This window comes from Hyperolius riggenbachi, chromosome 3 (assembly GCF_040937935.1).
Source record: "Hyperolius riggenbachi isolate aHypRig1 chromosome 3, aHypRig1.pri, whole genome shotgun sequence".
NCBI lineage: Eukaryota > Metazoa > Chordata > Amphibia > Anura > Hyperoliidae > Hyperolius > Hyperolius riggenbachi.
In genome coordinates, this window is record NC_090648.1 from 493,562,458 (window position 1) to 493,576,671 (window position 14,214).

The window sequence follows — 14,214 nt, forward strand, 5'->3', positions numbered from 1 at the left end:
GTTAGTACCTTATCTCTTTTTAATTTCCAATCTCCCTGAAATTATATGCCAGGTTGAGTCCGAGTATTTTTTGTTTTCTCCATCCCAAGTTCCATCACAAGACAGCCAATCCAATTTGTAAAACATTCTCCATGCATTAATGAAGTTACTCTGTCTAATGCAGGGATGTCAAACCTGTCCTTTGAGGGCCGAGGTCCTCACACATTTTTGACACAGCTCAAATTAATTGATAGGTTTAAATCGGGAAAGGTGTGGTCCATCAGGTAGAGAACACATTCCTCTCTTTCTCAGTCCATCATAAACACTGGCATGGATCTGGCCATCCAGGCCTGGAGTTCGACACCCGTGGTCTAATGTTTAGAACTTGATGAATGGTTCATTGTATTTTTATTTGCATTACTTACCTTTGCATGGTTTAGTTCCTTCAGGAGCTGGAGAAAAGGTTGTTCAGTGTTGATGACCATTTCTAATAAAGGCCAGATTGCTGAGTTTCTTCATTTTTTTTTTTTTTTGTTTTGTTTTCTTACAGACCGTCCTGGATTACTCAACGTCCCGAGCATTGAGAGGATGCAAGAAAACATTGTCCACGTCCTGAAACTTCACCTCCAGTCCAACCACCCTGACGACGGCTTCCTGTTCCCCAAACTCCTGCAAAAAATGGCCGACCTGAGGCAGCTGGTCACGGAGCACGCCCTCCTCGTCCAGACTATCAAAAAGACTGAAACGGACGCCTCTCTACACCCACTACTGCAAGAGATCTACAGGGACATGTACTGAATGATGCGGGTGGAAAATATTCAAGGGTTTGGTTTTATTTTCATCTTTTTGGATAGCAGCTTGGTGATATACATCATCTTCCTCCAATCAGTTCTTCAGAATGTGTCTGTGCCTTGTACATTGCCAGTACATCGAGACAAAAATATTCCATCGGTATTAAATTGAAACAAGGATGACGTCTAGGAAGGATCTACATGGTTTTCTGTCTTCCTTTTTAACTTACAAAATGAAGAAATTTTCTTTTTTGTCACCCATTTTAGTCTTCTGGTAGGCATCGAAGATAATTATAGCAATATTGAGTCAGGTTTATCTCAGGTTAACCCAAGGAGAGAGAGAGACATCCTTGGTATTGTGGTACAACTCCTCAAACCCTCACAACCTCATCAACCTCCACACACCCTTTAACTTTATCATGTCTCTGTTGGTCAAAATAAGGAGATTTGGGTAGTGGTACCAGATGTCTTGGATTGTAAAGACTAAAATATATCATTTTGGATGTATTTAACCTTCTGAATAGGAAAAACAGATTTATTTTCCAAAAAAACAAAAAAGTCTAAAAAAAAAAAAAAAATTCACTGCCGTCCTCTTTTGGAAACGTAAATTGGAGAATTTAAAGCACATTGGATATCGAGGTGTAAACAGTCCAACGACGGACTAAGAAGAGAGGATGTAAAGAAGTTTCTCCTAAAAATGGAATCTGAGGTATACAAAAATTGGCACACGGGTACAGACAATAGTCTACTGGAGCGCCGGTGGAAATTTGTTCAGTTTCGATGGAGAACGATGATGATGATCCGGTTATGGCACTATATACTGTCACACGGACCTGATTATGCATTTTATTATGCATTTTATTTCAGGCCTCCTACCCCAACCTAAGCGAAAATAGAAATTTTTATTATAAATTTTATGTTCGATACATAGTTTAAAAATGTTTATGGAATATATTTCTAAGGTACTTTGATATATAAAATTGAAAAACAAAAACAAAATGTAAAGCCTAAACACTACAAAACCTTCAGGACAGAAGTGGGCGAGGCAATCTTCCTCACCAATTATCGGACATCTCAAACACAACCACTGAGTTTCCCAGAAGATCAACCAATATGTCGGGTAAATTTTATTTTTTTATAATGATAGATGGAATTCAAAATGAAATGGCAAATTCACTGCGAAATAATCAGTCCGTCCGTTCACCATCCGAAATCTCAATATTTAGAGTACAGATTCTTTTTAATGAAGATTTTAGGAAAAGAGAGAAGATTTTTATGTACTAAAAAAAAAAACTGATGTAATTTTTTTTTTCCCGATAACAAAGGAATGAAACTCCTTTTGTCCTTGACGGTATTAGAGCTTGTTCAGAGGGAAGTCTACTGATTTTGTTTTGTTTTTTTTTGTATTATTATTATTTTTATTTTAATACTTTATCACCAAAGTAGGAAAAATAGTAATTTTACGGTGATAATTTGTTTTTTTGTTTTTTAGTTTTATCTGTTGGTTTGTCTGACAAGTTTTTTTTTAGCAGAAAAAAATATCTTTACTGCTTTAGTAAGAGATTGCACAGCAAGCTCATGGTGAACCAGAACTCCTAGGAGTGTGTAAGTGTAAGGGGCTACAAAGGACCAAAAAGCCCTCTTATTAAAATGCAATGCAAAACAGAAATACATTTGCCTTCTTATAACAGAAGGTATTTGCGATTGAGGTTGGAGTAAGCAAATGAGGTCTCCCACAATGCATCACTGCTGAATATGCAAATCGTCCTTTGTTGTCCCTGTAATCTAACCACGCCCCCAGAACCGCTGGAATGCAATGATGTCAGCTTGTTAATTGTACACAGCCCCAATAATCCAACATGCGTACAGTCTGTTTGGGATTGGTTGATCCTCATCAGTGCATGGCATGGATTAATGTGGCTCTTTGGGGTAGGACTTTAAACACCCAGAGTTACAAAATATCCAACCAGCTCATGGTGAACCAGAACGCTTAGGAGTGTGTAAGGGGCTACAAAAGACCAAAACGCCCTCTTACTAAAAAGCCAAACAGAATTTGTTTATACCAGAAGGTATTTGCAATTATTCAGGTTGGTTGAAGTGGATTATTGTGGGTTTGTACAGTTAACAAGCTGACACATCATTGCATTCCAGCGGTTCTGGGGTGGAGGAGTGTCTAGCTTTCAGGGACACCAAAAGGGTGATTTGCATATTCAGCAGTAATGCATTGTGGGACACCTCAGAAGATCACTCCAACCTGAATAATGGCAAATACCTTCTGTTTTAAGAAGGAAAACTTCTGTTTTGCACTGCTTTTGTAAGAAAAGACAAGTTACAGAATAATGTTTTTAATTCCTAAAGTACCAACAATAGCACTTTACAATAAATAAGGGTTAGAAATGACAAAGAACCTATATCGGGACTCTGATACGGACGTTCAGCATCATCCTTCAAGTCAGACCCCCTTTTACTACGCAGCTGTAAAGCAAGAACATTAAAGCAGAACTGCATACAAGCTGGCTCTGCTTAGTTACAGGTAGCAGAGTTTCTATGGGCCAGATTTATCAAAGCATTACCGGCAGTTTTTTCTTCTAAAACTATTCTAATCAGCAGAGGAACTGTTCTGCATGATAGTAAGAAACTTCTCAAATCCTACCTAATACCGGCAGTTTAGCGTGGATTTCTAGAGCTGCACTAGTTAAGAAAAGTGCAAAACCATCCCTAACCTGCTGCAGATTAAGAAGTGCTCCATAGCAGTTCTCCAGATAGTGCAGCAGTGCAGGCTAGATGTTATTTGTGAAGGGCTCCTCCCCCCTCACTCAGAGCTCGCTGACAGCAGATGTGTTGGTTACCTCAGCAACAGCAATTCCCCTCACACACTGCACTGCCTGAGAGACCTTCCTAACTCCTCCTATTCATAACAGTATAAGGATGTCTGAGACAGTTCTGCACGGATTTCTAGAAACCTACTAATGTTTTGTCTCAGACACTCTTGATAAATGTCCCTCTATGTTTTTGTAGAAATTTCTTGATTAGCCGATGTCAAATAAACCACATTTATCCAGTACAGACTTTCATTGTTACACGCTGCAGTTTTTTTCTATACATTTCAGTCTGCGACAGCCAATGCAATCCAGTCAGCAGCAGCCCCTAAGGGCCGGTTCACATTGGGCACTTTCCCGCCGCTTCCCGGTGGTCGTGTCCGTGATCGAGATTCAGCAGAAAAATCTTGCGATTTCAGCATGATTGGCGCTTGTGAGTCCCGTCAATAGAACAAGAATCACAGCACAATCGCCCCATAGATGTGATTCCCATCAATAAGGCGACAATCACCGCGCAATCGCCCCAAAGATGCTGCATGCAACACGTTTGCGATTGATCGAAATCGCAAACGCTGCCGTGTGAATGTATCCATAAAGATACCTTAGTAGCAGTGTTTTGCTAATCGCCGGATGAAATTGCACTGAAAATTGCAAATCATGCTCGCCGGGAAGCGTCGGGCAAGCGCCCAATGTGAAAAGGCCCTTACCCTTAAATGCCTGCAGCTAGCTCCCTCAACTCACTGCTTCAGGCCATTGCATTTTAACACAGGGGTTTTTTTAGCTGCAGATTTCACAAAACACTAATATTTGGGCACAATAACTTGTCAGACAAACCAACATTTTCTTCACTTAAAAAATGGAGAATTATTTTTAGTTGTGTGTTGTTGTTTTTTTTTATTTGTTTCTTTTTAGTTTCAAACCTAATAAAAATAAAACAAAACTGACAATCAGTAGACATCGCCCTGAAGAAGACGCATGTAATTTAGATTTAAATGTTTTTATTTTCTCAGGGATGTTTTAAACTTTTTTTTTCCTCTTCTATTTTGTAATCACAGAAGTCCGTTAAGTTCCTCCCTTGTGGGTGTCGGCTCTGTACAGCCCCTCCTTCATGTAGATTGTAGATAAAGGCAGTACAAGCAAATCACACCCGCATCCATGGTTTTAGCCAATAGTAGCAATATCTTCAGACAGTGATGTGTAAATGACAACGTTTCAGTTAGAAAAAAAAAAACCCCGCACTACTAGTATAGGCAGAGGAACAGTAGGGCTGCCAGGCAACTGGTATTGATTAAAATGAAATAAATATGGCATCCTCCATATACCTTTTGCTTTAGCTGTCCTTTAATAAATGTGGCCCAGTGATTTCAGCCTCAACTTATGCGAGACTTTGAGACAGTAAATCATCCCTTATCTCTACAATGGGGTCCTCCCCTTTGAGTTGGGTCTTCTCCCCTCTGGGGTCTTCCTCCTTCCCTTAGGAGGTCTTCCTCTTCCAGTTGTGTCCTGTCCTCCCATTGGGGTCTCCTTCCGTTGGTTTCTCACCCTTCGGGTTGGGTCTCCTCCTCCCTTTGGGGTCCTCTACTTGCAGTAGGGTCCTGTCCTTCCATTGGGGTCCTCCCCTTCCAGTTGGGTCTTCTCCCCTCTGGGGTCTTCCTCCTTCCCTTAGGAGGTCTTCCTCTTCCAGTTGTGTCCTGTCCTCCCATTGGGGTCTCCTTCCGTTGGTTTCTCACCCTTCGGGTTGGGTCTCCACCTCCCTTTGGGGTCCTCTACTTGCAGTAGGGTCCTGTCCTCCCATTGGGGTCTCCCCCTTTCAGTTGGGTCTCCTCCTCACATTGGGTCTCCTTTTACTGGCTGAGTGGTTTTCCAGTAAAGGCTCCTCTCTGGTCTGAAATGCACAATCTATACTTGCCTTCTCAGGAGGGCTTCCTGTTGTCCTTGCTCCTCTGTATGTCCTCCATCTATGCCAGGGATGTCAAACCAGTCCATTGAGGGCCGAGGTCCTCACACATTTTTGACACAGCTCCAATTAATTGATGGGTCTGAATCGGGAAAGGTGTGGTCCATCAGGTAGAACACTTTCCTCTCTTTCTCAGTCCATCCTAAACACTGGCATGGAACTGGCCCTCCAGGCCTGGAGTTCCACACCTGTGATCTATGCCCTCTCCCCACACTGGGAGGAGTCACAGCTGACAGTAGGGAGATGGGAGGGACTGTGGTGTTATACTTCAGAAGCCTGTACAGACAACACAGGACAGGATGGCTGAGAGGTGCTAATATGTGCGATATATATGTTTCGGCCAGAACCCGAAGTTTGGCCACTTCTAGTTCTGGCCAGCCAATGTGCGAAGTGGCCGCTGCGCTGCGGCCAATGTGAGGAATGGCATGAATCATGTAACATTCATGTATATTCTGGCCGCAGCACAGCATCCAAATGTATCCCAACTTAGTTATTTTTAATGAAATTAAGCCGGCGGCAATGAAACAGATGAAGCCGCCGGCTTTTGCTCTGCCTCCCCCCCCTATCTCTCCTTCCCTTATTATGGGCAGCACTCGTGTCCCCCTCCAGAGTCGTTCGTCGCACCTGGGAAGCAGAGCGGGGAGGCTGCAGACATTGCTTCTGCCAGCACCCGCTCTGCAAGAACGGCAGGATTCCCCTGCCGCGACGAACGACTCTGGAGGGGACACGCCAGATGGGGGGGGGGGAGAGGCAGAGAAAAAGCCGGCGGCTTTATCTGCTACATTGCCGCCGGCTTAATTTCATTAAAATAACTAAGTTGCGATACATTTGGATGCTGCGCTGGGGCCAGAAGATACATTAATGTTACATAATTCATTCCATTTCTCACATTGGCCGCAGCGCAGCGGCCACTTCGCACATTGGCCGGCCAGAACCCGAAGTGGCCGGCCAGAACTAGAAGTGGCCAGACTTGGGGTTCTGGCCGTAACATATATAATGAGCTCACTGACTCCGAATAGCAAAGATGTCAAGAATGGTAAAATAGTGTTAATGCTCAACTTTGGGTTCATCTTCTATCCCAAACTTGTGACCTCCATTACACCCTAACCCCCTTGCCTGCCCAGTCCCCCCCAGCCCACACACACACACCACACACACACTTCTTAAAGGACCACTATCCTGGAAATTTGTAAAAATGTAAAACGCATGTGTATGAATATGTATAAATTGTACATTTGTTCCAGAGCACAATGCACTATAAGTTACTTTTTCCATCTCGCTGTCGCTTACAGTAGACAGTAACAATATGATATGTTCTGGACTAGTCCATTTCTTCATGGGTGATCCTCAAGTTTTTTTTTTTTGTCTTTTTTTTACTTTTAAGAGCATTTACTGAAATGGGGCTGTTCAAACCAACTGTCAGTCGCGTATAAGTGAGTAGGGAGGCTGGTCGGCATCCCTACAGAGATTCTTTCCAGGGAGTGCTTTTCTAGTAGACAAAGGAAATTTCCTGTGAGGAGATTGACTAGTCCAAAACCTGTCAAATCTGTCATATTTTTACTGGCTACTTTAAATGATCGCAGCATAAGAAAAAAGTAATTGCTACTCCATTTCACTCTAAGGCTGCTTTCACAGTGGGACGTTACAGGTGCACGTTAGTGCAGCCTGTAACGCACCCCACCGCACAGCAATGAAAAATCAATGGGCTGTTCACAGTGCGGACGTTGCGTTACTTAGTAACGCTGCGCCATAAGACAACGTACTGCATGCAGTACTTTATACGCGGCTCAGCCGCGTTAGACTGCTTGCACATGCTCAGTAACGTTGGGGAGGAGCGGAGAGCGGCCAGGCACATGGCTAATTAATATTCACTGCACTCAGTGACGTGCAGTGTTTACTTCCTGGAGCGGCCGCTCTGTGCGGCGATTGGCCGGCGGGACCACGTGATGCCGTATGCGTCCAAGAGTGCGCATCACGGACGCCAGAGTGAGCTGCACAACGCGGCTCACTCTGACGTCCACATCAGAAAGCACCAGGCGTTGCATTAGGGGCACGTTATGCGACCATAACGTCCCCTAAAACGCAACGTCCCACTGTGAAACCAGCCTAAGGCCTGGTGCACACCAAGCGTTTTTGGTAGCGTTTTCAAAACCGTTGCCGCCTGTGAAAACTCTTGACTAATGTATCTCAATGAGATGGTGCACACCAGCGGTTTGAGGTTTTCAGCAAACCAAAAACGTGGCTCCTGCAGAATTTTGGCGGTTTGCAGATGCGTTTCTGCCTCAATGTTAAAGTATAGGAAAGTGGAAAACGGCTCTGAAAAACGCTAGATAAGAGCGGTTTTCCAGTCGTTTTTGTTGCAGAAGCTATTCAGTAACCGCTTTACTGTAACAATATATAAAATCTGCTACACAAAAACGCTCCAGAAACCGCTAGGCATGTTTAGAAAACCTCTCCAAACATGCCTGGAATCGCTCTGAAATCTGCTTCAAAAACCTCTAGCGTTTTGCAGATTTGCTAGAGGTTTTTGGTGTGCACTGGGCCTGAGAGAAGATTACGTTTTATAAATATGTATTTTATATATGACAATTTTTGCAATAGTGGTCCTTTAATTAAAGTGTGTATTTGTGTGTAAGTGTGCATAAAGTGTCCTAAAACGGGCCCTGCGTTATTTATTTTATCTCCATTTCAGATACTGGCATGCCACCCTCTTTAGGTATGTGTTTTTTTTTTTATTAACTCCTTGGGTTTACATTAAGTATAAATACACTGACACTTTAAGCTTCTAGTCCTTCTTTCTGCCCCTTGGTGCGGTTGTACAGTAGTGACCTGTCTGCCATGACGGAGGATAGGGGGCGTGTCCCAGACCAGGACAATCTCCCTTTGTGGAGGTCTGCAGACTGGGAAGCTTCATGCACATACTACAGCAGATGTGGAGAGCGGGAACTAATGACACCGTAGGGGAGATTTATCAACACATTACCGACAGTTTTTTCTTCTTAATCTGTTTCAACCAGCAGGGAGGACAGTTCTGCATGATAAGAACCTTCTTAAAGAGGCACTAAAGCGGAAAAAAAAAATATATGATATAGTGAATTGGTTGTGTACTATGAATAATTACTAGAAGATTAGCAGCAAAGAAAATATTCTCATATTTTTATTTTCAGGTATATAGTGTTTTTTCTAACATTGCATCATTCTATAATATGTGCAGATTACACAACACTCAGCATTCAAAATGATTATTTCAGAGCAGTCTGTGAACTAATGACCTCTCCTCTGGCAGAGAAAAAGTATATAGTCCAGGAACAGTTGAGATAATAAAAGTCAGAAAACAGCCCTCTCCACGACTTTGAAAGTCGTAGAGCTTAATGGCTTGTTTGCATAGAGATAACAACTGGAGTTTATTAACTCTTCCTGTACTGGAAACAATTAGACTGATGTATCTGATCTTAATGTTTTATTTCTTAGCTGTACTACACATACAAATTATAATATCATAATTTTTTTTCGCTTCAGTGTCTCTTTAAATCCTAGTAATAGTGGCAGTTTAGCATGAATTTCTAGAGCTGCACTACAGTTAAGAAAAGTGCAAAGCCATCCCTAAACTTTCGCAGATTAAGAGGTGCTTGATAGCAGTTCTACGGATAGTGCAGAGTGCAGGCTAGGCATGATTTGTGAGGTGCTCCTTCCCCTGCTTAATTCCTCCTCAGAGCCTGCTGCTATCAATACAGCAGGTGTATTGGTTACCTCAGCAACAGCAATTTCCCTCACACTCTGCACTGTCTGAGAGACCTTCCTAGCTGCTCCTATTTTACAACAGTTTTAGAAGGAATCTGCACTATCTAATTATTCCTTAAGATGCCTGAGACCGTTCTGCATGGATTTTTAACAACCTACCAATATTTTGTCTCTTACTTACACTTTTGATAAATGTCCACCAGTGACCCTACATTGTCCCTACTCTGCAGCCAGCAAAAGTCCTTGTACCGGGGGGGAGGGGGTTCCCGCCAATCACCATATGGTATAGATAATGAATGTTTTAGTAGATTACCGATTAGCTTCTTGCTCAGCAAAGTCCATAGGAGAAAGCAGTATTCATCCCCCCCCAAAAAAAAACAACAACAAATGTGGACTGTGCTCGGCAGGTGCTCATTCTGATTTAGTTATTTATCAAAGTCGTTGATTATTCAAGCGTGCCCTTATTTTGCACACAAGTTCCCGTGCATAGTGGGAATTTATGCAGGTGGCGTCATTGCGGTCACATGGCCATAGTTTGGCGCTGGATGTCAGGAGGAGGAGAAACTGAAGGCGGCACCCTGCGGAGAGGCGGGATTCCTTCTCTCGAACTGCTCCATCTCGACTCTTCCACCAACCAAACTCACTCAAACGTTATATAATGGCAGATGTAGGGTGACGGCATTGTCATTCGGTAGTTACTGCTTCCATGTCTATCTTTCTGCTTTGTGAAATGTGACACCTTTATCACATTCAAAGTTTCTTAGGAAATGACTTTTGTGAATGCACACGCTTGTTATTTAACATAAAAATCGGTAAATACGAAACGTTGTCAACATTTCCGTATGCGGTAAAGCTTTGTGAATGCATTCCTACGCCCTCGAGGCTGGAGGATTCAGCTGCAGCTTTCTGTCAACAAAGCTCCCTCCCGCTGCCTATTCTCAGTGCAGATCAGATGATCAGCTGGAACTGTCAGGAGGTTGATGATGCTTCTTAGGAGATCTCTTTGTTTGTGACACAGAGCTTTAGGATATGGGCAGGTATGAGTCAGTGATGATTCTAGGTCAGTATAGCAGCTAGGGATGGTCAATTACATGCAAATAATTTCAAGTTGATGCAGCATTATGCAAACGTATGCAGCTTGAAGATGAACCAATCAAATCCTGCTGAAGTAATATTCCATTGGTCCATTTTCAAGCTGCACAAATTGGCATACAAAATTTGCATAATCCTCCTCGAAATTATTTGCATATCACTGACCACCCCTAATCTCAGCTACCAGTCAACTCTGGCCACACACACACATATATTTACCGGTAACAAGGAGTGTTTATACACAGATCTCTAAAGGCAGCCATGTGTGCCGTGATCCTTCAAACGATAATGATTCAATCAGAATGGTTAAAAGTTAAACTATAATCCATTGAATATGTCATCACAAGCAAAAGAGCTTTTATACTGAAACACACTTCTTCAAATGGAAATGTTGATTATGTATTGTGCAATCTATTAAAATTTTGTGCAATGTCAATGAACGAAAAAAAATCTTTAAATGTTCTTTGTGATTCAATTGTTAAATCAATCGTTCTAGCAAAAAGTTGTGTTCAATTCGAGAAAAAGGACATAGGAAATATAGAAGCGTAATCTGAGAAATTTGATTGTTTTTTTAGTTAGATCAGTGGCGTTCATTTGGTGGCCCGCAGGCCAAATCTAGCCTGTGGGCCGGACTTGCTTGCCGGGACTACTTTTTGTGTCCGTCCCTCTCCTCTGGCAGGCTCACCTCTGGTTTGTGATTGTCTCCACCCCCAAAGCCAGGACATTGATGCTTTGCCCCCTCCAGCTGAAAAATCTGAGGTTAGCCACGCCCCCGCCCATGAAGATGGGCAGCACGGAGTTAGATTGTCAAGAAAAGGAAGGCCGGAAATGTTGCTCTAAAAGTGGCCACTAACTGTCCAATTTCTAGCAAAAAATCGTTCGAGCGATCAAATTCTGATCGGATTGGTTGTAAATAATCTCCATTGATGGGCACAATCAATTACAGACGATTATAGATCAGTCGTCCGATTGGATTTTCCACGAACCAAAATTTGAATTTTCTTGTTGGTTGTGGTAGATAGGAAGCAAAGATTGGTTCGTTGATGGTGTAGTGAACGATTTCACTTCCGATCAGAATTTCTGATCGCTCAAAAGATTTTTCGCTAGAAATTGGATCAATAGTGGCCACCTTTATCGAGTTGAATCTTATGTGATTGCACAAGCAATTCTGTGTGATCATTTCGGGTGAAAGTCTAGTGAGTACCATTATTCTCTCTCAAGTATAAATATTCTAAATTCTTATGTTAGGCATTACTTTATCCTTCCACCTCTGACAATATAACTTCATGTCTATGTAACGGAGAGGCGAAGCAGTGATGGACACGGGGTGTGTCCCATCACTGCTCCGCCCCTCTGTTTCAGGGATGAGGTGAATATAAATACTCTAAACTGTGTATGTTGGGCATTACTCTAGGCTTCCACCTCTGACAACTTAACTTCATGTCTATGTAACAGAGAGGCGGAGCAGTGATTGGACACGCCCCCGCCAGGGATGAGGCGAGTATAAATACTCTAAGCTGGACACGTTGGGCATTACTCTATCCTTCCTCCTCCAGCGTTAGGACTTCATTTCTATGTAGCGAATGGAATTCTTATCCGTCTTCCACAAAATACGACAACTCTCGTTATTTGTTATTACTGACGATATAGATTTATGTTTAAGAAGTTTCATTGTAAACTAACAAAGACTTTATGCTGCTTTTGTGAGTTCTAAACTATAACACTAAAAATAAAGATTTCTATGGTTACAAATGTCTTGTCAACATCCAACTGTAAGAAACAAATCTGTAACTTTAACACATGTTTAAAACTTGTAACTGTAAATGTGAGGGGGAACCACAAGTATCATTGGGGGGCCAATCCTTCAATCAGTTCAAATCTTATTTCAGTTACATTAGTAAAATTATCCATTTCTAATGAATCCGGTGTTTGGAGTTTATTCTTAAAACAAGGTTCGATTTTTCATGTCAAATCTAGGTAATGCTGATCGTACATGTATCTATTATTCTCTCCGATTTCTGTTGGAAATTATTACCTCAAGCATGTTCAATCGCCATTTTACTGCTTTTTGTGAAGTTTATCAAAGTGAAGTACAGACTAACCAGCAAGCTCATGGTGAACCAGAACTCATTGGAGTGTGTGAGGGACTACAATGGTCCTAAAAGCCCCCTAACTAAAATACTAAGTTTGGAGTGAGCTTGAGATGTCTCCCACAATGCAACACTGCTCTGTACAAATTAACAAGCTGACACATCATTGCATTCCAGAGGTTCTGGAGGTGTGTTTAGCTTCTAAGGGTACAATGGTTAATTTGCATATATTCAGCAGTCATGGGAGACCTCTCAAGCTCACTCCAACCTGAATTATTGCAAATTCTTTCTGTTTTAAGAAAGCAAACTTTTGTTTTCCTTTTTATCAAAGTGATTACCTTATTTTTCAGACTACAAGACACATTTAGAGGACAAAAACCTGGGGGAAAAATATACTAAACCTGATGCGTCTATGGTCCAGGGGCATCTTGTAGATGTTCTCCCCCAATTATTGTGTCCTCCTGTCCCCCTTGGTGTCCTACTAATGTCTCCCTCCATGTCTCGTGTCCCCTCGTGTAAATGTAATTAGCTGCAGCTGCTATCCCTCTGTTAATGTAAGTAGCGGTGGCAGGCATGGGCATCACTCATCTGATCCTTGGAGCCCGTGGGATCTACTGCTTTTGTCTCTCACTTTTTCCCCTAGTGCCGGCACTTCCTGATCAAGCGGGCTCCAAAGATCAGGTGAGTGGTGCCACCGCTACTTACATTCACAAAGGGGGAGTGGAGCAGGACACCAGGGCCTCGGAGGACGATACGAGGGGGACAGCAGCTGGCCGCTGCCGGCTCCCAGGTTGAGGTGACAGCAGCTGCCGCTAATACAGAGACAGTGCAGGAGGACACTGGGGAGTGCAGGTATTCGCCGATATCGCAAATCGGTGGTTCGTAATGGCAGGCGATTGTATGTTGTGGACACCCTGTATTCGGACCATAAGACGCACTGACTTTCTCCCCACTTTTGGTGGAGAAAAATTGTGTCTTACAGTCCGAAAAATATGGTATATGAGAAACCTAAGTGGTATCCATCTTTTATATGATTTTGGATGATAATTCAGCTTTAAAGGCCCGTTTCCACTAGCGTTTAGGATGTGAGGCAATCACCCCATCGCCTTGCATCCTTCTGCAGGTACTACCGGTTACCATCCGTACAACCAGATGTGGCGTCATGCGGCTTCCCGTCGGCGGCTATGGGGACTCGGATGCATATTGCGGAAAACAGCAGCGTGCTATCCATAATTTCCCCCACGTCGCATTGCGTAGGTAAATTCGTGTCAATGGAAACCACTCCATTGACGTGAATTGGTTGCAGTTTCCTTGCGTTGCAGGTTTCCGCATAGCAATGCAGCTAGTGGAAATGGGCCCTTAGTGAGCAACTGTGGTTACCAACAATGCTAGTGGTTCTAAGTCACCCTGAACTGCTTGGATATTCAGTGGTTCTGGCCCAAGCCCCTATCCCATAGAGCCATATCAATCCCTACTATGCACTGAGGAGGACTAAACGTCCGAAACAGGCTGCCTGCATGAGGGGTTGATGTGGCTGATGTGAGATTTATAAGCTATAGGCTTGCTATACACCAGAGGTTCTGGATGTAAGCCTGGCTTTAGAGGCATAAAGAGACAATTTGCATATTCATTAATGATGCATTGTAGGAGACCACAGTTTAGGCATGGTACACATGTAGCGTTAAACGGTCTGTTTCTGGATTGGAACAGATGCAAATAGATCCAATGTTAACCTATAAATCCGT

At 42.8% G+C, this 14,214-nt stretch overlaps 1 protein-coding gene across 2 annotated transcripts in view; it reads left to right on the top strand.

Moving 5' to 3' along the window:
* The window catches only part of PPARA (peroxisome proliferator activated receptor alpha), a 52,358-nt gene extending 48,527 nt beyond the window's left edge, over positions 1-3,831 (top strand). For both annotated transcript variants that reach the window (XM_068278213.1, XM_068278212.1), the window contains exon 8: positions 530-3,831. In XM_068278213.1, the coding sequence (XP_068134314.1) occupies positions 530-777 (248 nt within the window). In that variant the 3' untranslated portion in view covers positions 778-3,831. The remainder of the gene's footprint in view (positions 1-529) is intronic.
* The last annotated feature ends 10,383 nt before the right edge of the window (positions 3,832-14,214 follow it).